The 26,872-nt window shown below is 46.3% G+C and overlaps 1 protein-coding gene across 3 annotated transcripts in view; it reads left to right on the top strand.

Annotated features, from left to right (window-relative positions):
• MAPKAP1 (MAPK associated protein 1) overlaps positions 1-26,547 on the top strand; it is a gene marked incomplete at both ends in the record, with an annotated part of 95,259 nt that extends 68,712 nt beyond the window's left edge. For 2 of the 3 annotated variants that reach the window (XM_082008937.1, XM_082008936.1), the window contains 4 exons: positions 7,968-8,108; positions 13,203-13,340; positions 24,179-24,276; positions 26,422-26,547. In XM_082008937.1, the coding sequence (XP_081865063.1) occupies positions 7,968-8,108; positions 13,203-13,340; positions 24,179-24,276; positions 26,422-26,547 (503 nt within the window). The remainder of the gene's footprint in view (positions 1-7,967; positions 8,109-13,202; positions 13,341-24,178; positions 24,277-26,421) is intronic. The other variant, XM_082008938.1, reaches the window with a different exon arrangement.
• Positions 26,548-26,872: the final 325 nt, after the last annotated feature.

Here is a 26,872-nt window from a genome sequence, read left to right as displayed (position 1 = left end):
AATTATATGAAACTTTAAAAAAAAAACAACTTTTAACGTGGATTTGTGTTTGTCCTCCGTAGCATTTTAGTGCATTCTTCATTCTTTCCAACAGTCATGCTCTCAGTTTTCGATTTTTCTCATTCCATTTTAATTCAGCTGTAAAAATGTTGATTGTATTAATGAGGAAACCAGTAGCATTCATGCTTCCAGCCAAGGCCATGCTCAGAGTGTTTGCTGCAAACAGTCATAGTAAGAGCCTGTTTCAAGTAGTAGAAGCGTTTTTTCTTTCTTTACAAAGATTTGACCTTCCCATTTATGCTTTTTGGCTATAGCATTTCATATTTTATCCTAGAATGACAGCAGAGCATCCCCAAAGTACCTCCTAATTCCAGGGGCGAGCAGTAGGCTGCTCCCATTTCAGGAACAGCAGAGGTGAGACGCAGCGGCCACGAGCTCTCTGGCGGTACGTAGTGCTGGAGCTGAGGTGAAGCACTCACAGTTTTGGCTGCCGTTCTCCGTAGGGTGGGACTGGCTCCCAAAGTATCCTTCGTGCTCCTGGTTCATTTCTTCATAGAATGGCTCTGAGAAACTGTAGGAGAGGATGCGGCAGAAGGTAGCAGGGGAGCTGTGCGTGAGGAAATGGGGCAATTTCGACCTCGCTAATCAAGTTGCACTCTTCCGCAAGCCAGAATTCCCCGACGTCTGCATCCCGGCTATTATTTTTGTATTGATTTTTAATCTATAAAAAGATGCATGCTAGTCATACTTTCATAGATTTTGCACATTTTGATCAAAAATAACATTTTTTTGATTCAGCCTTTGTAATTAAAAGTAGATTGTATATACTGCATTTTTAACACATTTTCATAATCTGTGCAGGAAACCATGCATGGCTTGTAGCTCTGTCTGCTGATGCTCTTAGCTCTTACGAGTGACTAGGTTCAGGTTGCACCACTACTTCAATAGTAAATCTGTTGTAAGTTTGTAAGGGGTTTAGCAGGAGGCATTCGGTCTGCTCTGCATCAGTAGCAAATGCTCCAGGAGAGCCTCAGAGGCTTGTCTCGACATAAATGTCAGTTGTGATGTCGAGGGAACACTTTTCCCCCTCCCTGACGCCCTCATGCAGGGACTGCTCCTCTTCCCTCCCAGGCCGGGGGACACAGAAGCCAGCTGCCCTGCAGAACAGGAGGTGGGAGGGTGTCAGGTAGATCCCTAAGGCTGTTGTGTCAAAAGTACTCTTAATTCACGAGCTCTCCCGGCCCCGGTTAAGCAAATGGGTGGTGCCCATCCGAGAGCATGGGCTGGAGCCCCTGCTACGGAGGCGATGTCCCTGTAAGGGGGAGCGCCCTGGGCTGGACGCCGAGCGCTCCCCGCGCTGCCCTGCCATCCTCCCCTGCTGCAGTGGCGGCACGCTGGTAGGCAGTGGCTTTTTGTCCCGTTCGTGGGCCTCGTGTTTGTCAGCCAGTGCCCGGAACACGGAAAAGCAAAGGCAAAACAGATGCTTCGACTCCATAGAGTTCAAGAGCAAGTCACTGTTTTCGTTCGTTCAAGGCTGACAGTAATCTAGGCAAAATAATAAATCCTTACCTGAATTCTGCCTCTTTTCTGCTGTGCTGTTACTGAATGTTTTCTGAATTGATACCAAACTCAAGTAAGGAATGCAGGAGAAATCTTCTGCTTATAGTTTCTCCCCCAAAATATGGATGAATTTAAAGTGATCTTCCATTGTGCCTGCTCGGGGATATATGTGAAACACCCATGCAGTTAACTCTCCACACGCATCAATGTTCAAGGGCAATACAGTATATAAGATCAGTCGTAATTCATGCATTGTACATAGCCCGGTTCCCCCAATACACGATAAGAAATTGGATTCTGTAGTGCTTAAGGAGCTATCTTTTGGCGTGGCATTAGAATAGAAATATTGACAGTTCTGCACTATTAGTAGAATAACAGCTTGAAAATCCTAACATCAAAATTGAAGTACTCATTTTGTGCATTTTGGTTTTATTTAAAATATTCTTAGCTTAGATATGCTAGTCAGGAAAAACTGTTGTAACAGCTATTATTTTTAAACGTGCTTTTCATAGTCTCATATTCATTTATAAATACATGTATGTATGATGCCAAACATCTGCCAGTAAAATAGCTGCCAGGTTCCTTTGGGCAAATAGAAGGTTTGTATTCTGGGGTATTAAATGAAACAGAAAACTTTCCATTATTAAGAAATATGTCTGAAGAAAAGCCCTACCTACCCAACATTTACTAATAGCATTCAAACTAATAAACTGTTTCCAGTATGCAGAACTTTTTAACTCACATGAAGATTTATCTTTAAACTAAAAGCCTGCCCTTTGTAATGTGAAAAGCTTTTATGTGTAGTAGCAAAGTATTCATGGCTAATTTACTCTTACCATCTTACTTCTGCAAAGTTCGTCTTTCTTATTTTATCGTTAGATAGTAATTAGTATTCAAGGGAAATTGGTCTTAATATATTAAAATTGGTTTAGTGCCTTTAGACCTGTACCAAAGCCAATGTCTTATTGGAAAATGTAATTGGGGACTCTGTGTATGTAATTAATTGTATTACAATTAAGAACTTTCATTGAAGAATACACTAGTACATTAAAGTAATAAGGGTCATTTTTGCAATGCAGTTAACTTTATATTTTGTTGTTTTATTGAGGAGATACAGGTTCACTTGCTCTTGAATAGGCTACATATGGCATTTCAATATTCTGATATTACTAATGTGTCATTTTTATATGTCCTCTAGTGCTTATAGGAGTCCCTTTTGGATAAGGCTCCTTGTTTTAGCTTCTGACTTACTTTCATATTCATGCTCCAGTGCCTGTTATTTCATTACTGCTTGTCTCATCTGAAAATCAGGATTTTCAATGAGGAAATTGGACCGAGTTATAAATACAACTATATTCCACAGTAGTTCAAGTACTTGAAGAAAAATACTACCTCAATACTGAACGTTTTTTTAAAAAACCAAAACAACACAAAGAAAGAAAAAAAAAAAAACAAAACAACAAGAAAGTAAAGATCTTCAGTTGTTGCTTCCAGGCTGGGAGATGAGTCCATTTTCTGGATGCCCATCAAATGTAGAGACTGCAAACTAGTGCCGTGACAGTGACTTCTAAAACACGGTAGTGCTTCACCGCAGTGGCCGTCTTACAGTGTAGAAGTATGTAGCCCTTGATACCATTTTTGCTTTTTATTCAGCTTCCGTGGGAAGAAAACACCGCTGTTTTTTTTTTAAAGTAGGAGGCTGTGGTTTAATGGTTTGTGTGGCTTTGCTGCACAAGCAATCTGAGCAGAGATGGAGAGCAGTCCAACCGGCTATCGGAGTCCCTCTGGTGAGGACCAAGACAGGAGAGTTGGTAAGAGTCAGATGGAAGAGAGACATGTAGCTGCATGGAATGCATATGCTTCTGGATGGGATCTCGTCCGTCCAGCACCATGCGTTCTCGTACAGTGACTTAGGGCTTCAGGGATTTCAAAACATCGTTTCTGTGAGAATGCACAGCTGTGCAGTGGCTGCAGTTCTGTCCAGGAGATGGAGTCTGCAAACAGACTGCCTGTGCTCCCCACTGAACCGGACCTAACTTAATTGTAACCTATATTGCACTTGATGTTCAGCAGCGTGGGGCAACCTGCGCGGCGTACGCACAGCCCCGACACGGCAGGGTGCTGCTTTGCCAGGGTGCTTCGTCGTTGCTGCTGAGTACGAGCAATTGTAAGGAGTAGAGCTGGTAAAACGTGGTGGGAGGTTGGTCTCAAGTTACGCCTGTAGCGCCGAAGCCGTGGCCGCGGTGCAGGGCGAGCCGGCTGGTTGTGTGGGCGACAGGCACTGGCTGCTCTGCGCGCGCTGGCAGGTCCCGTGCTGACGGCCTGCGCCTTGCGTCACTGCGAGCACCAGCCTCGTTCTGTCCCTGCGCAACGTGCTCCGAAGGTAGGGCAGGAGGATTGGCACCAGACATGGCGGTGCCGGGATTCCGGAAAACCAGGAGACTCCCTGTTTAGCTGTGCCAGGCGCTGCTCTGTCCCTGATGTGGGGATGGTGGGGCAGAAGCACGGGCTTCCTCCCAGATGTTCTCTTCCTGCTCCGTTGATGGATTTTCCGACCCTACTTCTCCAATAATTAAACCCATATCCTGGGCTGAGGGAAGTGCCTCCCTCACGGCTGTGCCGTGCGCTTCATGCAGGTTCTTTATCTTGTGCCTTGCTTCTCCCACACCTGACTCCAGCTTTTTTCACTTTTTCTTTCACAGGGTAAATCTTAATTAGGTAGACTACAGTGGAAGAACACAGAGGTCGTTGCAAACCGAGTCTCCATGTCATTATGAGAAGGAGTTTGTTTCTGGAATAGGAATCTGTTCCTCCCAGGACCCCAGAGTGGTCTCTGCTGGCAAAAGCCGTAGTGCTGGGTTGGCTCTTCGGCTAAATAATAGACCTGGAGCATCCACTTTACTTGTTTGTCTTCCCAAGCAGAAGCTTTTACATTCAAAAGCCACACCGTGATCTCCATTACAAATACCCTGACAGGCCTGTAAATATTTGACAGGTTTATTCACAGCTGCTTGCATGTGGAAAATATTTTTATGATTTTCTTCCCCCAGTCAGCTGGTGGAGATGGCTCTTCCCTCCGCTGCTGAATGCCGGCAGTCTCGCAGACATCCTCGCGGAGCTGCGGGGTAAGAGCAATATGCCAAGTTCTGCAGTCAGGTTTCTCCCTGCAGGGCATTTCTCTCTGTTGTTACTGATATTACTGCTATTATCCAGTGCACCCTCAGGGGTCTGCGTGTCTTGCCATCTTTAGACAGATGAGCTGTTTTGATGGTGGAGTTCCTGGCTGCTCTCCCAAGAGCAGCAACTGTAGAAACTCTGTAAACCTGAATCCATTCACAAAGCTTCATAAAACAAAGTCGGCAGAGGTTGCGGATACCTGGAGCATCTGAAGGGCTTCCAGAGCAAAATCCCACTGTTCGGCTGCTCCGGCTGCGGCAGTTAATGCTCCTGCAGTTCAGACACTGACAAGGTGCTCATGTTTTTAGTTACAGTGGCAGTTTTTTCCCCTGGCTATGATCTGGCAGGCTGCTAATTTTCTTTCTAATACTTCTAATCTGGGTGTGTGAAATCTGAGAGGACTCGGCTTCATAACAGCCATGTAGACACGTAGTGTCCCCACTTTGCCGGTAACCGAGTGTGGGCGGTGGGCTTGGGCGGCTCAAGGCCAGGCTGGAATACAAAGGCAGCGGTACCTGCAGAGCGTCACGCGAGTCGTGATCTTACGAAGCGTTTTAAGAACGTTTAGCAGGAGGTGGGGGGAAGAGGTTAATTTCTTGCCGTTCATTGTGTTTTTCTGAATGTCTTGTCGCTGCCCATTCAGCTTGTCTGTTGGTGCTAACGCTCCTTTATGTGTAACGCTGTGCTTAAACCCCTGCTATACAGAGTGCTGCCCGTTGCACAGGGCTGAGAGTCTCGACACCCGCCATTAAGTCGCAGCCGCGCGTTGGGAGGAGGCAGCGGGCAGCACACGGTGCACCCCGCCGTCGGAAACGGCGCGGGGCTTCGTTAGGGGCAGCGCTAACGCCCTCCCTGCAGACCAGGGCCCCTCTCACACCCCGGCCAGCAGTGACCCCGCTGCCCTGCTGGGTTCACGCCGTGTCGCTGTCTCTGGGAGCCACCCCTGGGGTCGTTCCCTGCCCCGCCGCGTCCTGTCTGTCCCCAGACCCTATGTCCCCTGCGGGCCGGTTACACCCAGGTGTAACCGCGTGGTCCCGCCGTGCTGCGGCCTGCGTCCCAGCAGCACGTGCCGTTGTGACCACGTCCTGCGGGGCCGCGCTGGCCGCATGCCTGGGAGCCACTGGCAGGGCCGAACGGCATTTCACTGGTTTCCGTCGGTGGAAGAGGGTCCCGGCCCACTCGACCGCCGGGCAGCAGTGCCATTGCTGTCCTGCTGTGCTTTCAGGCACCGCCATGGCACGGTGTTTCAAGATGCTTTTAAGTGCACCAAAAAGTTTGACGTATCTCGTTGTATCTTTGAAGTACTGCAGCATGAAGGTTTGACATGATACATTATGATAATCCATAGTATAGAGACATTAACACAGGGGTCTTTGACAAAATACATTGTAATGTCTCTGAAGGAGCCATTACAATTTATCTTGTCATTCTGGAGCATAGAGTGGTTGCAATGTGAAGATGGCTCTGCATAAATTCACATGTAGACTGTTTCATTTGATTTTTGGAATTCTTTCAAGTCGAATGGCACGGCCCAATTTGTAGGTTAACTCTTTGCTGTCCCCCCTCCCCAAAGACAGGTCCCCAGTTGCCTGGCTGTGGTACGGGCCGCGAGGAGGGGCATCGCTCTCGTCCGCTCGCCCGTGGGCAGGGTGGAAAGCTTATGTGCCTGGCGTCTGCGAAATGTGGATCCCCTACTTCATGCTCTCAACCTCTATTTTGACTCATTTAACAGCAAATGCCAACCTTACTTTGATGCAGAAATGAGAGAGATTTATCACAAAGCAGTGACATTTGTTACGGAATTAACAGAGAGAAAAGGGAACGCTCTCAGTCGGCAGGAAAATGCCCGGTGCTCAGGTGGGGTTTTCCTTCTCTCTCGCCTACGTTTGTCCTGCTTATGGCCACCGCCCCGACAGTTCCCCTTGCCAGAGCAAGCGGCGCGTCCTTTTGCAGCTCCAAGTCACCCTGTTAAAAGGGAGCCTGCTTCTGCATCGACAGTACATGTCTGAGCCAAGCACCAGGCTTTTCCTCCCCCGGGAGCCATGGCCTTTCCTGCCAAACCGTCCCTTCGTCATCGCGGGGGCACATGGGGACTCGCCGTGGCTTCCCTGCGAGCTAAGGTCCCCGAACGGGACGGGAATTTGCATCCCCAGAGGGAAGGGTCAGCACGGGAAGCGTTAGTGTTGAGGCTCCTCCAACCGAGCAAGTCTCGAACAAAACTAATACAAAAAAACCTGACAAGTTCTTAGTCTGCTTTGCTGGATCTTTAAGACCTGTACTAAAATTCCATCATCTCATATTCCCATTATCAAAATTTCAGCAAAATAACAAGTTTTCATCAATCTGCTGTAGCAAATTTAGTACTCGGAACTGGCAGTTGATTCAGCTTTTAGGACTGCATTAGCCGGCGTATTAAACAAAACGTGTCATTCTTCAGTATCTTCTGTAAGAAGCTAAATCAGTTTTCAAACATATTTATACCACTTTATCTAACAGCATCTGAATGATCATTTAGAGCCGAGATGCTTTATTAGCAGCTGGCATAGAAATTACTCTGCGCAAAATTATGTATCGCATTATAGTAATGTTTAAATTGGTGTTAATCCAACGTCGTAAAATGTAAAAAATCTTTAAAGTGCGTTATATTTTTTCAGTAATTGGCATTTTGGCTTAATGAGATGTTACCTTTTATAAAGCCGGTACCTGCAGTAGTAATGAGAATACTAATCAGTAAATAAAGCTCAGCTTCGTTACTGCAGGGCTGAGATCAGCGTGCCTGAGGAGTTGCCAGCGCTGCAGCAAGATGCCAGCGTCACGTCCCACGTGGGGGGATGCTGAAGCGTGGGAGACCTGTGCTAGTGCACGCGTCGAGGGCGGCACCTGAAACCACTGCCCCTTCTCCCGGCTCCTTCCCGGCGTGACGGGCTGTGGGCGTCAGCCCCAGGCACTGTCTGCGGTCCAGGGGTGTCTCGTGCCGCCTGAGAATCTGCCGCTGGGGTGGTGCAGGGCTCTTCACGTGGGACACAAAGGTGTATCGCGATGTCCTTCGTGAATTAGTGATTTTGGCTTTGGGTGGAGGGTGAGAATTTCCTCCTCCCGTGGACTTGAGTGTTTTGTTCTTTCTTAAAAAGCCATCTGCTGCTGCAGACATCACAGCCGTACTTACATGCTAGCTGAATCGCGTGCCGTATTTTAAACCTCTCGTTCATTATTGTTGGCTTGTTTTGCAGGTTCAAGAGGAGAAGAGGTCTCAGAGGAGGACCCTCAGATCGATATAGCTACCGTTCAGGACATGCTCAGTAGCCACCATTACAAGTCCTTCAAAGTCAGCATGATCCATAGGCTTCGATTCACCACTGATGTTCAGTTAGGTAAATCAATCCATACTATAACGCTTAGGAAAATGGAACAGTTCAAACCTTTGGCCATCTCTAATAGCTGACTGTCCATCTCAGACGTTTTTAAAGCAGTGATTATCATGTTGGTCTATTTTATCGTGGAGCCCATCACTTGAAAGTGTTGCTAGCATTTCAGCAGTTAAAAAAAATTGCTTTCAGTTGAGAATACTTCAGTATTTTTATTATCCACAATCAGCTAGCACATGTTTCTTCTGAAAGAAGGCCATTATTTAATGACCCCATCTCTTTTTCTTAATCTAGGCTTCCTAATGGAAAGCTTCTTGCCAACTGTTTTGTTATTTTTAAATGAGGCTATGCAAAATTAGGAATGATTAGGTTTTTCCTTTTCTGAGACTGAAAGATTTTAATGACCAAGTGAAAATTTGAGGTGGAACAAAATAAAACCAGCATTCTCTAGAGGTTTTATATTTTCCTTACTAGCTTTCCGAATGCTTTTGAAAACCTGAAGGCCAAGGGATGACAGAATCTTGAATTATAAAAGCCCCATTACTGTTTTAAAATGATTGAATGGCTTTTTATCTTTGTGTTTAAATTGTGAAAGTTTGATTAATGATGCATTGGTAGGTGACCTGTGACATTCCTGCAAATACCTTCCATAAAGAAATTATTCAGCAGTAAAATATTAAGTGCCGTAATGTTTACAAAATACATTTATTCTCTAGAATTCAGTAGAATTGTTAAATTTAAACGATAGCAGTTTCTGTGTTATTGTCACTACGATCTCTTCATTCTTCCATCCTTAAGCGCACATTGAAGTATATGTCTCAAAAATTTTTACAGGAAAGGCTTTCTTAGCTTATTTTGAACTGTCTTGTTAGGGAAGGATTTATATGCTGGTGCTGAAGCAGGACAGCGCTGGGCATGTTTTCTGCTTCTGAGCAAACTATCTGGGTGTGATAGTTTGCTTCCAGTGAAGTTTGACTCACTGTATCTGGAGAGTGTCAGAAATGGGAGCTTGAAAAGGTCATGACAGATCACTAAAGATAAATGGTTAAGGGAGAATAGCTGTTAAATGAAACAAATGGCTTAACTTGTGTAGCAGTGAAGGAACTGACCCTGTCCAGGAGTGTAAGGACCATAAAATTTCCTTTTTATAACAATATGTGAACTTGTATATTTTTGATGGCAGTACACTGGCAATGGGATTTTTATAAGGTAATTAATTCTTAAAAATCAAAGAAAACCCCAGTGAGGTATTCAGAGTTTGGGCAAATGTACAGCATCAAAACCTCGAAATAAAGTCAAAATAAGCATACATTGCTGGGGTTTCTCATGAATTTTTTTAAGATACTAAAGAGCAATGCTGATAAAACAAGCATCGAGGTGCTATTTGGATTGGTGCTGCTGAGTGTTAATGTGTTCATCTTCTGCGAGTGACAGACTGCTCCACGCGATCTGAAATGTAAAACATTATGTCTAATTTTTTTTTTTCATTGCTCATCAGTAGCTGTGGTTCAGGAACTATTCTGTGTCAGTTTAATGATGGCCAGTTGCAAAAACTTTTCTCTGTAGCATTTTTGTCACCAGTTTTATGTAGCAGCCATAGCAAAGTGACAGTTTTTCTAGAGGACGCCAAGAATCCAAAACCATTCCGTTGCTCCTTCTTGACAGTATCGATGACGTCGGTAGCTGCGCGGGAGCACACCGGCTGTCAGGGTAGCTGAAATACGGTGCAGTGATTGCACTGAAAATATCCCTGTGGCTTTGGGGGCGAGTCCCAGTTTCCCAGGCTTCCCCTGCAGATGTTTACGTGTGACAGAACCCAGAAGTGGTGGAGGAGACACTCGGCGTAGCTCATCTCCACTCCCCACGGTTTGCTCGGACGTTGTAAGACATGCTCGTGTCATTGCATTTGAATAGATCCCGTATCGGATTTTCTTTCAGTTGCCTGGAGCAGGAAGCAATGGTGTGAGCCATGTTTGGGAATCACTGTTTGCGTACTGGTACCTTTTGAAACGCTTTAGCTATTTTGAGGCCTGATCTTTGAATTTGAGGCAAGGTTTACTGAAAATACTGGAGTAAGCTCAGTCTTGTGTACATTGTGCGTAGTTCTTCTATAGTAAAAAGCAATACATAAATGACCACGGGAGGAATGAACCTTTTGACTGATGGTTTTATTACAGTGGAAAGCTTTAGCCATAGCAGTTTAAGGTTTGGGGTTTTATGTTTTAGCTCGTATTACAGCGTGATGCACATGCAGCAGTGCTCTCAACATTTTTACGGAGATTCTGTCATGTTGTGAAGGAATAAGATGCATTTGCTTGTGTATCACATTAGCAAAACTGAAAGAAGCATATTGTCTTGGAAAATTACTGCTGGCAAGTATTTCAGAAAAGGGGGAGCAGTTGCAGACCCCAACAAAGGAAGCAAGAACAGAACAGTGTTACTGGACTAGTATATCGATGACATTTCTTTTGATAAAACGAATGAATTAAAAAAATTGTAGAAGAAGCATTTTTACTTGGTTTTTGAGTGTGACTAATTTGTGCTGCAATACAGAGACTGCAGAAGGCACATACATAACAGTGTTTTGATTTTAGGTTTCAACACATACAGATTGTGAGAACAATAACACAAAAAAGACAACATTCTTTGTCAATGTGCTCTTTGGATGTGTGTGAGCTCAAGCCAGCGATGTCGAGATACAGAAATAATGGATGAAGTATACAGCAACAATTTGCAGATAAAAATAATAGAAGTTAAAGTGTATTTTACATGATAAAAAAAAGATGAAAGAGGAGGAAGTCTGTTACATCTGAGATGGTTACAAAATCCATGCTTGGTGAAGTAGCCTCTGCTGAAAAGATTGATGCAATGGGGAGTGACCTTGGCTTGGAGCAGGAGCTGGTGATGTATGTATGAGCATCTCTCTGCTAAATGGACCCAGATTTGTAGCACTAATATACATGGAAGCCCAGAACCAAACTCAGGATGGCAATAAATCAACAGCCACTTTGGGTGTCATTTCTGGTTTATATTCCACTATTGTTCTATCACTTTAATTCATGTCACTATCATCTGTTCATCTGGAACAGTTTTATATAATTTTCCAGTGGAGTTACCTGACAAATCCTATCAAATTAACAAGGTGCATTAACAATATTGACTGACTGTGAATTCTGAAGTTGCAGGACCATACAGTGAAAATTTTTAAAGGATATTTTCAGGGGTGACATTTTTAGAGGAAGGGATGGGGAACAACCCTCGCACACAAAGAATCTGCACTGTTATTTTTAGAACTTGCCTTGACTTTTTCAGTGAGAAAATAAGAACTTGTACCATCGACTTCACATATTTTCCTTAAACTACAGAAAATGCCATTTTGATAATTAACCGTTACAGTGAAACAACAATGCCGATTTTAAATAATCTGTCCAAAATTAGATTAGAAAATAAAATGGGCTCCAGATACAGCATCAGCCTGCTCAGGTTACCTAGTTCTAGCAGTCTTTGTGTTAATTGGACTCTGGATACAATGCGCAATTGAAGTGTGATCTCTCTGATGTGACGTGTGTTTAATGACAAAGCACATTCTTGGATTAATAGAAGGGGGGGTTGGTGGCGTTACCGTAGCCTATCGTCATGGCCAGGGTTGAAGTGACGGTAGCCTTGCCTTGGTGGGACGGGCTGCGGGAAGAAGCCCGCGGCAGGCGTCTGCTGCGCGCTGTCCCTATGCTTTGGTGTTAGTCGCCTAAAACACAAACGAACGTGGTTCGCAAATTCTGCAGCTATGACCAGGCTTTAAGAAACACTGAGTTAATTTTGGAGGGCTTGGGAGAGTCATTATGTGTGTGGCATCTTACTTCTATTTTGTCACGTGTCTTAAAAGTTTTATCAGCAGCTCCTTTAGGTTTTCCTGTGCTTCAGACGAGCCAAGCGTAATGTATTTGAAAGCATCATAGCCAAAACCCTCCGGCGGGAAAAGGTTCTCTCTGCTGTTTGTCCAGAGATGCAAGAGGCAAATGATGTTTCAATACTTTTTTCCCGTGTCGCTTCCTTGTGTCGCTTTCTCGTGAGCTTCGCCTATTAACTCATGACTGAAGAGATGTCATTATTTTTAAGGCTCCACACCTCTTGATGTAAAAAGCACGTTGGGAAGTTTGTTCGGTCGTGTCAACAGCTACCGAACAACGAGCTTGTGTTCGTCGGTGCGGCGTAGCAGGGCTTCTGCTTCGCGACGCTCTGGTACAGGCCGCTACGCCTTAGAGCGAGCGTGCCGGGCCGGTTCCAGCGCGCTGTTGGCCCCGGCTGCCCCGGCAGCGTCCCGCCGCAAAGGCTGTTGCTGCACGGCTTCGGGAGCAGCGTGCGGCGGCACGACAGAGGAGCCTTCTGCTCGGGCTCACGGAGCTCTGCGGTCGGATCGGCGCGCGGCAGCGAGCCGTACCCGGGCCAGCCTACGCGCAGCAGCAGCGAAGCGCCAGCCATCTGGGGAAGCCCGTGCTGGGCGGCCGGGCCCGGCGCCCGTGCCAGCGGCTACGCGACTCCTCAGCTTGCTTTCAAGTCTCAGCCTAATGAGAGCTGGCTTCAAAACGCCAGCAGTGTAAAACTGCACAGGATCTCCGGGGCTGGATGCCTTTGTTCGTGAGTGTCTGGGTAACACAAAGAGCGTTTCCGTAGTGCTGCGAATGGGTGTTGTCCTCTCCTGCGGAGGATACAGCGTGTGTGCTGCATAGGAGACGGAAGAGGGACGGGGTGTGATAGTGCCTATTACATATAATAGCGGTGATGGAAAAACTAGCAGTATCTTTTTATAAATCTTGCAGCTCGTGTAGCTACTGCTTCCAGAAGAGCTCTGTATGTGTTGAGAAGAATTTTTTCTGTGATATTTCTTTCTTGTTGGTATGCTTATGCAGGAGAATAAAATGCAGATTATCAATGCAGTTTGATAACCATTTGCTTTCGGTTTCAAAAGCTCCTGTGCTTTCAAAAAGCCCAAAAGGGCAATATACTTTCATCCCACTTAAGATTTATAAAGTGTGTCGAACGGCTGATAGGAAATCGCTTAAACAGATCACTGTTGTGGCTCTCTATTCTTTCTCATCTCAGGTATTTCTGGAGACAAGGTAGAGATAGACCCTGTTACTAATCAGAAGGCCAGCACTAAGTTTTGGATTAAGCAGAAACCCATTTCAATCGATTCTGAACTCCTCTGTGCCTGTGACCTTGCGGAAGAAAAGAGCCCAAGTGAGTAGTCCTTTTTATTTATGTTCTCTCTTCTCTCTCTCCCTGTATGTGCTAGATGTCCAAAGAATTATTGCTACCATGTCCTTTTCTTTCTATAGGTGTTTTTTATTCATTATAGGATTTTTTTAATCTGACTTGATTCTGCTACAGAGAACACAACGTAAACAGATACACACGTAAACAGATTTTATGAGTGTCCTTTTAATGCTGCTTACAGCTAATGGCATCATTAAGAGTGTTTCTTGCCCACTGTCAGTAGCTGCTAACAGTGTCATACACTGGCTTTGCCTAGCTGGTCTCCAGCCCCGTAGCACAGTAGTCAAATATACGTCTCAACGTAATTGCAATTTTTTTGAACTTCTTAACATCCAGACTGGTTTTAAACAATTTTTTAGGTGCGGTTGAGGATCCCAGACACACAGTTAAGTATCAGCACAGTCTAAATTTGCTTCAGCCGTGGCTGCAGGGTCACTGGGATTTATGACGTGCCGCTCTGAGAGTTCGGTTTCAGGAAAGCAGTGACCGTGCCTGGCCAGCCGTGATAGCTAAGCTAGCTGGAGGACAGGTTGGACGTCCCAGTTCAGCCAGTCATCAGCAAGTGGTCAGAGTTTGCCATGTTTAGAGTGTGACTTCAAAAGCCAAGTGCTTTTGCTTGCTGTATCAGTGGAGTAACGAGAGTCTATATCTGTAAAATTTGTTTTAAAAAGCACAAGATAGGCCCCGGGGGAATCGGGCAATGTCTCCCGGTGGTGCCAAAATGTAACTATCTACTATCAAAAAGTAACTGCGGTTCAAAAGCTCAGATGGATTTTATTACACTTGTGCTTTTGCAGGGTAGGGATGCTAAATATTAAGTACTTATCTGCAAGGTGACAGAGAGGGAGAATTATGTGATACATATTTACAGAGGTAATGATCTGTTGAATTGTCTTGGAAGAGTAAATTTATGGCTGCCACAGATTTTATCAGCAATTATTGAACTATATCCTTCTCCCCATCATTACCCCTTCCTACTTCCATGTTCTTAGTCCAGTCATTGTCTTCCTTTTCTGTCTCCAGCAAGATTTCATGGTCCCTGGGAAGGCATGATCCCAAGGAGAGACTTCCCTAATGACCAGGCAGTCCAAAATGTGTAACAGTTGTCTTTATAGTTCAAGGTGCAGTTTTGTGCCTGTAAATATATTAACACCTCTGGGTTTGTAGCCACATTTCATTTAAAATGCAAATACTTGTGGTGGTAAAATTGTGCCCACGAAATGAAGCTCTACCTGAAAAGCTGGCCTTGAAACCCAAGGTTTCCAGCTCAGACTCCTGTCAACACGGTAGTCTGAGACCTTCAAGCTGTTCCTGAACACCTCCAGAACTGCGTCCTGCAGGGGATGGGGCTCTTCGGCCCCATAGGCAGCACCTCCTGCTCTAGGAAATTATGGCTGTACCCAAATCCTGACAACCCAGGGAGAAATAAGGGACAGAATTTCAACCCCCAGGTAGAGTCCAGTGGCAGACGGGCAGTACCTTTGCATGGAGACCGTTGAATGAAGAATCGGGGTCACTTTGGAGAGGATGCTGACAGGTTATGACAAAGGCAACCTTTATGATACTGAGGTTTTTTATTTACTCGTTTTCGTGTGGCCATCACAAACTTTTCCTATTAAGTAAGTGTTCAGCATCGTTCCAGAAGAAGAAAATAATTCCTCCTGAAATCTGCTGACCTCTTCCCAATTCACTAAAGATGTTCCAAAAGTCATTATTTTAGGCCAGTAGAAGAGACTTGCAGTGTGACATCTCAGAATGATACATTTTGGGGAATTCTTAACAGCAGATTGGTATCTCTTGAATTTTAAATGGAAAAAAGTTATTTTAGTAGCATAAAGGAATGAAACTCACTGTATTTCACAAGTTTTGTCTGTGATTTTTATCAGCATAGTGATATATGTTTGCAGCAGAATTTACATCAAAAATTATTCCCCGGTCTTCCTTGAATGAATTATTGCAAAGAAAGAGAGGCTGAGTAAAGATAAGGTCTTTGAGTTCTGCAATATATTTTGTTTTCATGTTTTTATCTCTTATAACACAAACGTGCTCCATCTCGTCTTTCAGGAGTGTTCTGCGCATGTAACAGCGCTTGTACAGTCACGGCGGGTGAAAACACGGTGTTTTATTAAGCTGCCTGCCTTCCCTAGACATTGGCAGCTGGGGTTATACTGAAGTTGAGTGCTGCTTTGCTAGACTGACTTCTTGCAATTCTGCAGAGAGGTGAAGCGTTTGCCGGAGCCTCCAAATTGTGACCTTTTTAGTATGGGCAAGGGGTGTTGGGAGTGGAGTTTGGTTGCTGTCATCAGTATAGCTGGAGGTTTCTGCAACAGTTGTTGTTCTGAATGTGGTAGTTTAGTATTCAGTTAGCTCTTACTTTCTGCGAATTAAAGAGATTTCAGAGTTTTTACTAGTACTTTTCTGCAGAAATGTAAAACAAAACGTGTGTATCAATATAGTGGAGAGCCTCGGGCTTATTTTCTGTTAGTTTTCTCTGAAAAGACAGGTTCATGCAGCGAAGCTTTAGTGGCACTTGTGTGAGTGTTAAAGGGCTCAACAACTTCAGAGATGACGTGAATATTTACGGACGGACTCGGAGTCGTTCTGGATGGGGCTGAAGCTTTTCTGTGCTGTGAGTTCACAGAACTGGGATCTGCATTCAGTGAAAACAGAAAATGAAAATAGACAGCTTTGGCATCTTATTTGCCATCAGCGTGGGTATTGTAGGCAGGAATGGCTGATGATTTTTGTTTGCCCTTGCAGTAGGCCTGGGTCAGCTTTTGAATTTTTATTTGTAAATTAAATCAGACTCCCTGAATTTAGACAGAGGGAAGAGGTAATGGCCCTGCTGGCTCGATCAAATGCCATTAGAACCTGAAAACACTGTGTATAAACGGCTTGTTTAAATCAGTTTCGGTCTGATTATCACGAGAGATTCTGAATGTTTTGAATCTTGAAAGGAAGCATCCTATCATTGAGAAATAAGATTTAAGCCCTAATAAAGTACTTGTCATTTTTATAGCTGAAAAGAGCTTTGTATCTCAATTAAGTGTACATAATATAAAGTCTTAAGGAAGCAACATAATACGTTTAATACAATTATATCCCTTTGCAATAGTGTAATTTAAAGGAAATCTGATTCTGTTAATGTCTCTTACATTACTTGAACAAGGGAGAAACTTCAGTGTCACCGACCGCTGCCTTTTTACGAAGTGCGCTGTGGACCTTGCGTGGCCGTGATGGACGCGTCGTGGCCGTCCCTTCCGAGGGCCCAGGCTGCCTCGGCATCCGCACCGCGGGAGCGCTGAGCCGGTGCTGATGCGGGGAGGGGTGAGCAGACCTTAGTGGCACTGAGGCTAACCAGTTGGGCAGACTTGCAGTTTTTGAAATACTTGGGGTTCTTCCGTTCATGTGTATTTTACGATAGCAGAATTTATTTCTGCAGAAATCAGATTTATTTGGTAGTTTACTTGAAACACTGAAGAAACGTCTTCTATGATCCTTTTTCTGCTTTTTTTTTTTGTTTTAATAAAGCAGATACATCTCAGTTGCTAGGTCAAAATATCCTTAATATTAAGGTTGTCTAAACAAAGTTGTTCTCTAGGTCACGGAGTACATTGGTAACTTCAGTTTGTAATGTAATTGCCTGCTTTGCACCCCGCAGCTTAAGATTTCCTTTAAATTCTTATTCCATTGTTGCACTGGGGCTTAACAGAGTGTTAACCTGGTAATAGGCACAGGGCCTCCCCATTATATGTCTCGCTATCGAGCGGTTCTGCATGACTAGTTAAAAAAGATGGCAAGAAGATTAATGAAGGCCGCCTAGTACAGAAGGGGGGTAGGTACCTTTGCAAGACTTCTAGCGAGGAGATATTAGAGCTGAACCAGAGCTTGGCTTTTTCTTTATCCTGTGACCTTTGAACCTGCCTTAGTGTTGAGAGCTGCCAGCGGAGCCGACGTTTTGATTGATGTTGCTACACGAGTCAGTCTTTCCCATTGAATTCCAGATCTGCACGAAAATAGCTTTTCTAGCAGTATTCATACTGGCCGTAAGTGATAGCCAAAGTGATGCCTGAAATGCTTTCACGTAGTTTTCATTTAAAGCTAAAGGTATTTGATGTTTTAATTCACTATCCGGTTCCTCCAGATTATGCACACCGGGTAATACTGATTTAATGAACTCATTATTGGGTTGTGAAAGGACTCAAAACATACAGAAAGCGTTAGGAAGGCATGGATTCCTGCTGCTTGGGGAGCTCGAATAGAGATGTTGCGTGTTTGCTCAGAGCCCTGCAGTGGAGCCAGAGCAGAGGGGCCGCAGTTTTCCGTGTGCTCCGCAAGTGGTGCGCCAAGGGTTGTTCCTAATATTCATGCTCCCGCTGTGAACAATGCGGTGTTTGAAATAATGGGAAAAAATCCGTACTTGATAGGAGACTAATCACAGATTCTGATCAAAAGGTAAAAAACAGGTTCAGTAGAGAAAATGTTCCAATCTTCAGGCTTGGAGTGAAAGAAATCTCGAAGTGTGGAACAGAAAGAAACGAGTCCACACGCACATGGACGTGCTGTCTGTGGAGCTGTTAAACGCCCCGGGGGAAGGCGGCAAAGGCACGGATGGCGCTCGGGTTTGCCGCGTTCTCCGTTTTCCGTGGCAGGCCCCGGACTGCGCTGGGCTCGGGGGGCCAGCCTGAGCCCCGGAGGAAGGCCGGGCTGGCCGAGACCTCGCCAGCAGCCGCGCGGCTTTGGCAAGAGGTGGTGGGACGTGCTCCACCGGAGAAGGGGTCTGGCCGCGAGGGGAGCGCCTCAGCCTGCCTGCGTGGCTGAAGGAGCAGGCAGCGGTTTGGTGACCGCTTCGCTGCGAGGGACCCTCCTGCCTGCTGCCCCACAGACGTGGCTGCAACTTGTTAAATCCATCCCTTTCGAGCAGCCTTTTCATAAAAGTACTCTGGAGCTCAGTCAGGAGCGTGCATTGCCTCATCCTTTTAACAAATATGTTTTGTAGCCCTATTAAAAGGGGTCTTCATCTATCCTGTCAAAGCTATTCTGCTGGGGTTTTTTAGTTTAATTACACTACCCAATTAAAACTCCTTGCTGCATTTTGATTCGCTTCTCCTTGGGCTTGAGTGGATATGACATTTACAAGGCTCGCCTTTCAAGCAGACAATGGCGTGATTGATGAGGTGCAGACGCAATGAAGGAGGCGATTGCCATGTGGAAACGCTGCTTAGTGCATTTTGATTTATTTATCATCTTTTTCCCCAAACAAGGTTGCTGGTGAAGAGGTTTTGGGCAACCCTGAGTTCCACCTCAATCCTCACTGTTCTTGCAAAAATCTTTATTAGTGTCCTACCTTCGATAATAATTCGAAGAAGAAACAAAAGGCTTTGCGGAAGAAAATCCAGATGTGTGAATAGTTACCACAGTTTGACATGAAAGTGGATGTATGCAGCCCTTTAATGGCAACGCTGCTTTCAGGACATCTGGAAACAAGACATCCACTAATAGCAATGTTTTGTAATAAAGCCTACAGGAGAATGTAGAGACCTCAGCTGTAGGAAAGGTGATCATGAACTGTGCTGCTCCCTGAACGAATGGGGCAAGCTGGCAGCACCACAACTGTTATTTCTTTCCTCAACACTGACATCATCTGTACCCACTTAAGTAATGCCGTGGTTGAAGGCGTGCACCCTGAACTCATCGCTGGTTCCGCTGGTATCGGTGGGGTCAGGGTTTCATGCGTAACCATGACTGCCGGCGCTACCTCTGAAGGAGACATCGCCTCTCAAATAGGTACCTCGGATAAGTATCGCTTGCACAAAATGGGCGTAACCCCATTTTAACACTCAGGACGACATTCCTGTTCAGTCTGTGTCCCTGACCGAGCTCGGTACTGTATCCCTGGTGACCCGGCTGCGGTGCAGCTCGTGACATACCTCCGTAAGAAAACTTCGAAGTTCTCTTGCTAATAGAAGTTGTCAGGATGGGCGTTCTGATGGTAATGCAACGCTTGCATTTTTAAGAACCTTCAGACCCTGCTCCAGGGTCGCGGCATCATTTTTAAGGCAGAGTCCCTCCCCGAAGCTTTCGGATTAAATACAACAGTGGGTGGTGAGCAGAGGTTACCCCGTTTCGTGCGGTGTTTTAAGTAAATTTGCCTTTGCACAGAAACATTGCTTGTGTGTATTTTATTTTCATCATTCCGTGCCTTTTTACTAGTATTATGTTTCTAATTCTTTCTAATCCTTTCTAAGTCTGAGAGAAGAGGTTTCAAGGTTTGATCCTGTTGTAGTCACAGTTTCTTGAAATGGTGAAAATCTGTGATGATGTTAAATGATGCCCATAAATGTTTTGTTCTTCAGAGAGGTCTTTCTCTAGCTATTTATTCCACTAATAACTCTTAATTGTTGACTTCTGCCTTATGGCCCTGTAATTACAAAGCAATCATCAAGGTATATTGAAAAATTAACATAAATTTGCATTTCCCAGTGTTTGTTTTCTGTTTTGTCCAATTCATGAATATTCTTTTCATCCTCCATCTAAATAGTGATTTAATTCAGTGCATACTATTTTAAAGAGTGGCATTGGCAAAAGAGAGGGGTTTGGTACAGTCTGAGTTGGGGGATGGGAAAGGAAGAAGGAAAATTATTTCTAGTTTTGGCAGATTCGGTAAAAAATGTTGTCTTCTCCTGTGCAAAATCACATGCTTCCAGTGCTTTCCAGGCAAAAAGTGTATTTTTTAGACTTTGATAAAAAGTGTTTATTGCTCAGATTAAAAAGTGAAATTTGTTTTCACCTGTATCAAGTCAAGTATAGTGGACTGTAAAGTTTCTGTGTTTTCCTAAGGTTGTAATTTGCAGAAATTAGCACAAGATTTCCCAATGACTGACTGTATAACGCACATTTTAGTTAGTAATTCTGGAAGCTGTAATTCAGCAGCATTTCCCACCTGCTGCACGTAAACACAGACACACTGAGACGGTGGCGGGGTGAAGCGCAGCGTGGAGGTTGCACGAGTACGGTTCCGCCACACCCGCAGAAGAGAGCGACGGGAAACGCGAGCAGCAGGTTTGCGTTTTGCTGGCTTTGGAAGGTTTGTTGGTTACGCCGCAGCTAGCCTCTTTCACCCTTTTTGGCAGCGTAGTAACGTTAAAATGAGGAGATACGCCCAGCCATTGGATTTAAGACATCGTGCTGAAAGAGGAGATGAGCTCTCCTCCTTTCCAGCGATTAGCATCTCGCCCTGCCACCCGAGCCCGCTGTAGCCTTTTCTCCCCGTGCAGCCACACAGGAACCTATTAGCGTTTGAGAGTTAGGGAAGATTTATCGGCGCTGGGAGCGGAGGCCGAAGGGCGCCTGCGGTAGGACGCCGTTTTCCTGCTGTGGGCAGCCCCGGCGCGGGCTGGGCAGGCCCGGCAGGAGCGGGGCTGGCGTGGGGCATCCGCACAAAACCTGCTCGGGTTTGCCGAGCTGGCCTGGGGGCTTGTACCTACACGGTGACAAAAGCCTGCGGTAACGGCTGAGTTTCTGTCGTTTCGTTTGCCTTCCATAAATGTTTTAGCAGAGAAACGTAGTCGGGAATAACTTGTATTTTCCATTGTCCAGCCGGTTAATTCTGACCGCAAAATACTGAAGTTTCTCCCTGCTGAGTTCACCCTGGCCGTCCGCTGCCGCGGCTGACGTTACGCGCAGTTCCGCAACTGACAGCACTGACGCTTGCTGGGTTGCACGCTTGTGTTCCAGACCCGCAAGCTGAAGGACACCAAACTGTCGTTCATGTAGAGTCAGGATAACGAAGCCGGTCGTGCAATATCTGCGTTAGTCTTAATTCTGCCGTCATGTGCGGTAGAAGCCACTTGAGCTGCTGCTGTTTGTTACCAGATACTCTTATGTGGAAATATAAAACCATTGTGAAGTTCCTATTGATCTCTGAATTGTCAAGGGTGGTGCTCTATTGGAAAGAGGTACATCACATATTTAAGCACTCTTGGAAATGGAAATCAATCTCACAATTCATAAATTCCATCTGGCTAGAATAGTAGCAGCGCAAAGTGCCAGTTATGATTTCAATGAACTAATATTTCACGCTGTAAATAGTATAATGTGGACACGGAGCACATAAACATAATGCTGTAATGGGGCTTTCTAAAGAAAAGTCGTCTTCGCTTCTCTCCACTAAATCACCTGTCGGGGCGTAGGACTGAGTTACGTGGCTTGCATGGCAGGTTGCGCACAGCTGCGGCATGCGCCGCGCGTTTGGGCATTACGTCGGGGTCAGCGGCAGCGTCGTGTCCCCCGCAACGCCCGAGAGACCGCGCAGGAGCGCGGGCCCGCGGCTCAGCCGGCGCCTCGCCGGGAAGGCAGGGCCCGGAGCGGCCTCCGTAGCGGCGGCACCAGGAGCAGGAGCGCTGCCCTGGGCTGTGCCGGGCTGCGCGGCGTGCTGGGCCGGAGGGCGTGCGTGGTGCTGGCGGGGCACGAGGGCGGTGCCGGGCTCCCCGGGGGCGGCAGGGCCAGCTCTGCCTCCTGCTGCGCGGCACATCGGGATCGTTACTGGCATCTGTTGCTCTAATTGTCATCGAAAGAGCCGACTCCTCACAATCCTAAAATAAGTGCTGGAAATACAGCTCTGCGTTCCGCTTCCGTCAGCTGTGTAGATATGTTCGCCAGAAAGGAGGCGGGACTCACCAGTTTAAAAGGAAGGCGGGAGTACTGGGGAGGGTTTCTTCGTCAGGCGTGGTGGAGGCTGTGATCTCGCTTAATTTTCACATTAATATTTCATTCCGTGGTTCTGTGCCCTGCCTCTGCGGGGTGACGCGTGGCAGGGCGGCAGAGCTCTGGTGGAGCACGCCGGCAGCACGCCGGGTCCCTCTCCCCGCGTCCCGTGCAGGCTGTGCCGCCGCTGCCGAGAGGCCAGCCCGCTCTCCGCCATGTAAGCGACGAACACGTCGAGCGGCTTTGTGTCCGCACGGTTGGTTTCACGGAGCCGGGGGTGACGGTGTTGGGTGGTGTGCGGCCCTGCCCGCGCCGCGCCCGCCACGCCGCTGCCTCCCCCTTCCCGGGAAGGACTGACGGCGAGCGGGCAGAGAACCGGCCTGGAGAGAGGAGCCGTGCGGGGCGAGGCCGTTCTGCTGGAAGCGAGGGGCTCGGCTCCTGGCGCTTCCAGAGCCGCCCGGCCTGCGCCAGCGGCTGAGCGTGCTGGGGGTGGCCGCCCCCGGAGCAGCCGGCGAGGCCGGGTCGGCGTCGGGAGAGCGGCCTTCTTGCGGGGAGAGAAGGGGGAACAAAGTGTCTAAACCAGGTGAGGGGGTCTCGATCCACGCCAAGAACCACCCGATGAACTTCCAAGACCCAAAACAACGGACCTCGCTGGAATCCTCCAGACCGTGTTCTGTGCCGTTTTAGCTTTCGTTTTTAGTAGTCGGTTTCCGTAGCTGGGTGTGATACTGAATGTCCAAGGAAAACTGTGGTAGCTGATGGGGCGCGGTGCTGTGCCACATGCCCAGGAGCGGCGCACGGGCACTTTCGGAGCCGTGAAGATGCTGAATTCAGTCCCAAGCAGACCCAGGCTGCAGCCATTAACATCCTGATGAGCTCGCAGCTAGGAATTCCTGCGTTTCTAGAACCACTGAGGCATCATTTGTCAAATGATTTAAAGAGGGTTTTTTTAATTATTATTAGCCAACTTCTCACTATAGAATTTATATTCCAGATTAGTGCATCATAATGGTGTTTAATTAACATGCCACAATAAAATATTCGCTTCTCAAATTTTCTGGCCACAGATCTGAGCATATATCAGTCACATTTTGGAAATCTGGAGAATTAGATAATGTAAATAAGATTTCAAATTACCTTTCCTCCAGGAAAGACCTGAATTTACAGTAATGTGGCTGTTACTTTACAGATTACTAATTTGAACCTTTGAACTGAGCAAATTATGAGAAAACCGATGGGAAAGTATAATGTATAGAATATGCTTAACGCTCATTTTGAAGCCATGAACATCCATACCAGTGAAGGATATTTCGCCTTCCTACATACGCTAAAGCTGTCCCTCCCGTCCCGCCTGCAGTGCTTTTAAAGGTCAGTAGTTCCCGTGCCGCGCTCCGAAGGCAGCCACGGCGGCTGGCCAGGCTGTCGGCACCTCGCGTCCGCTTCATCACTTAAAGTCTCCATTTGGGAGCGAGCAGCAGTGAAGCCTGCCAGCAAAGTGCTACGTAGGTAGAAATTACAGTTGTACTTCAGTTTGGATCGTCCTGCCTGTAGCAAGTGGGATTCCCGGGTCTGAGTATCTCTTTCATCGCATCGCTGCTGCATCCTTTTGTATTTCACAGCGGTGACGTTTCCCTTTGCCGTAAGCAACTGGGTAGGCTGGGGTGATGTTTTGGGGAGAGGTGGTTGGAGTGATGATTCTGGGGTTAATTGGCCTTTTATTTTAAATATAACACTTATCTTCGGCATGTGATGATTATACAGTGAATAGTTAGGTAAAGTAGTCCTAATGTGGTAGTTTAACTGAAATATAGTCTTGGGCTGAACGAGAGCTAACTAGCCGTTTGATAGATTTTTGCATTTCCTGCAGTGGGGATGTGATGGGAAACGAACTTTATTGAATAGAGTTCAGCTGCTCCTGTAAGCCACCACTTGCCTTAAATTGAAATGACATGAGAAGCCTGTCAGCGTTTCATTGCTTCCTTCTGTTGTGCTGATGGTATGCTAAGATCACCATCTGTGTTTTTCTTCTGTCAGGCACACAAGCTCTGCTGAAACTTTACGGAATATTCTGAACAGTTTTTTTCTTCTCTTTACAGGTCATGCAATATTTAAACTTACATATCTAAGCAATCATGACTACAAACACCTTTACTTTGAATCAGATGCTGCTACTGTCAATGAAATTGTACTGAAGGTGGGTATTAAATGTTAACGTGACCCAAAATCCTGGGTGTTTTACCACTTGTTAGACATGAAAGTATTCAAGAGACTCTGGAAATACATGAACGGTGCGGTGCCTGAGGACCACTAAGGTGCATTTAACCTACCAGGCTGGTTGCTGGGTGCCTGTTATTTGATTCATTTTTCAAACAGCCATACCGCAGACTGCCTCTTCGTGTACAATATTGCTTTTTATACTTGTTTCTAGTTAATAGACACACCGGTTTTCCGTGGATTCTTACAGGAAACTGCCAGATTTTATTGCGTCCAGATAGTTTCCACCTCCAGACACGTGAGACGGTCTGCAAGTCCCGTGCCGTGCCGGAGGCGCGGGGCGGCGAGGGTGCAGGTGCCGTGCGGCGTTGGGTGCCCTGCCGCGGGACCCGCGTCCAGCAGAGCACCGCGGTGCCGCCAGCGCTGCCGTGCGGCTGCCGGCGCGGGGCCCCGCCTGAGCGACCTGGGCCGGGCACCCGGCTCGGGCAAGCCCTGAGCCGGGACCATGAGGAGCTGGAGGAGCCGGTGCGGAGCTCGGCAGCAGGGAGGGGGCTGAGCAGAGGTCCCGGCACCGCGGGGCCTTTCGGAGCCTGAGTTAACGCTGTTCTGAGATTCCAGAGGGCTCCAGTAAAACCACGTGCTGGCGTGATGTTCCAGGCCCCAAGTTGATGCCGAGTTCACAGCTCCGGCGCCGGCACAAGCCGGGGCAGGAACGTTGCCAGGACAGCGCTTCTTTCCTGCCTTTCACGTGTCCTTTCCAAACGCGGGTGTTCGCACAAAGCAAAAGGGTTATTTTGCCCACCGTGGTACGTTACCAGAATTATTTGCTTTTCCTGTGGCTCTGTACATCCGCGTATTGGCTGACTTTCTGAAACAAATTTTTGTAACGCTCTTGGAAGATTGAACTTAATTTTCCACAGGCTAATGTTCTGTAGCAATTCAGAATTTAAAAAGCAGCAATTCTGGCAAGCCATCTGTTATGTTTGCTTTTATTTTCTGGAGTTGAGAGGATTGCTAAATAACTGACATATGATAAAATAACTTTTATTAATGACACAGAAGGTGAATGTATTTGGGGTTTTTTCTACTTCATGACCCGTTAGGCCGATTCTTCTGTTCCTACTTTATCTTAGATAAGCTATTGTAATCCAGAACACTTGACACATCTGAGACTGGTCATAAAAGAAGGCTAAAAAAAAAAATATTTTCCACGAATAACATGAATATTCAAGAGAGAAATATTATTGAACTGTACGTTTTTTTCTTAAGTTGCAGATTGTTTATATAGAACATTTTCTGGTTTCAGGCATAAGTTACCAGTTTGTTTTCGGTTCCGTCAGCATTAGGAGATGCAGAGAAATCAGACTTTTCAAATTAGGCTTTTTACATGATCAAGTGAGAAAGACTGAGGCTTTATTGACCATGAAAATTCCCTATATTTTTATGCCTTAAGCTGTAATATGCAATGAAAGTGAAACACTCTACAGTGCATAAAATTGTGCAAGTTTTAAGCCACAGCATATTAACCAGCTAATGGCAGACCAAAGGGCATTTTTATCTTTTTGATTCTTGCATTAACCTTCCATTAAAATTATCTATGCGATTATCACAAAGCACTGGAGATAATAAATTTAGGGAATAGCAGGCTTGTTAAATATCATTTAAAAATGCTTTCATCAAGTAAAATGTGCCAAAACACAGGGAAACTATGAGATTAGCTGAGTATGCAAACATCGTAATGAAAGAATTATTTTTATTGAAGCTGATAAAGTCTTTTATTGAAGCCCATTACTATATTAGACCAGCACTCCAGGTCTTCACGACTCGCTGCGTTCAGAGGTTTGGGCGACAAGGGTGGGAGGAGGGGAGAGGGATGCTGAGCGCCTGCGGCCGCCGTGGCCACCCTGCGCCGAGCCGAGGGCTGCGGGAGGGAGAGCCGGAAGGCGACGCGTGCAGAGCGGGGCTCTCCTGGAGCTCCGGGCCGCCCCTGCCCTCGTTTTGTTGATGGCCCGCTGGGACCGGTTTCGCTAAAGCCTGGTTCAGTTAGGTGGTGTGAGGGTCCCTGCGCTCCCCAGCTGTCCCACTGAAGCACCAGTGAAATGAAATACCCTTTCATGTCTTGCAGGTTAACTATATTCTAGAGTCGCGAGCGAGCACAGCCAGAGCAGATTATTTCGCTCAGAAACAAAGAAAACTGAGCAGGAGAACAAGCTTTAGCTTCCAGAAGGAGAAGAAATCGGGACAGCAGTAGCGCCTAGCCTCGAGGAAAGCCTGTCTGCCGAATTCGGAGGAGGAGACGCTCCCCACCGCCCGAGACAGGTGGGAGCCAGGACTGCGGTGCTCCCGCTGCCAACAGGCGGGAGCAGCCGGGGAAGAAATCTGAATTATCCCGTCTCTCACGGTTGGAAGATTATCCCTCGTTGGTGATGGGAAGTCTCCCCTGTGACAAAAATAAAGAGCCATATCAGCCGGAAAGAAGACTGTTACGCTTCAGGTTCCTTTGATTAGAAATAAGAGAATGACGTAGACTGGCATCATTTAATTACTGCATTATGTACAATCACAAGAAGAGATGT

The sequence above is a fragment of the Phaethon aethereus genome, assembly GCF_964289735.1.
Source record: "Phaethon aethereus genome assembly, chromosome: 20".
NCBI classification, from domain to species: domain Eukaryota; kingdom Metazoa; phylum Chordata; class Aves; order Phaethontiformes; family Phaethontidae; genus Phaethon; species Phaethon aethereus.
This window is presented reverse-complemented; position numbering and strand designations above follow the sequence as displayed.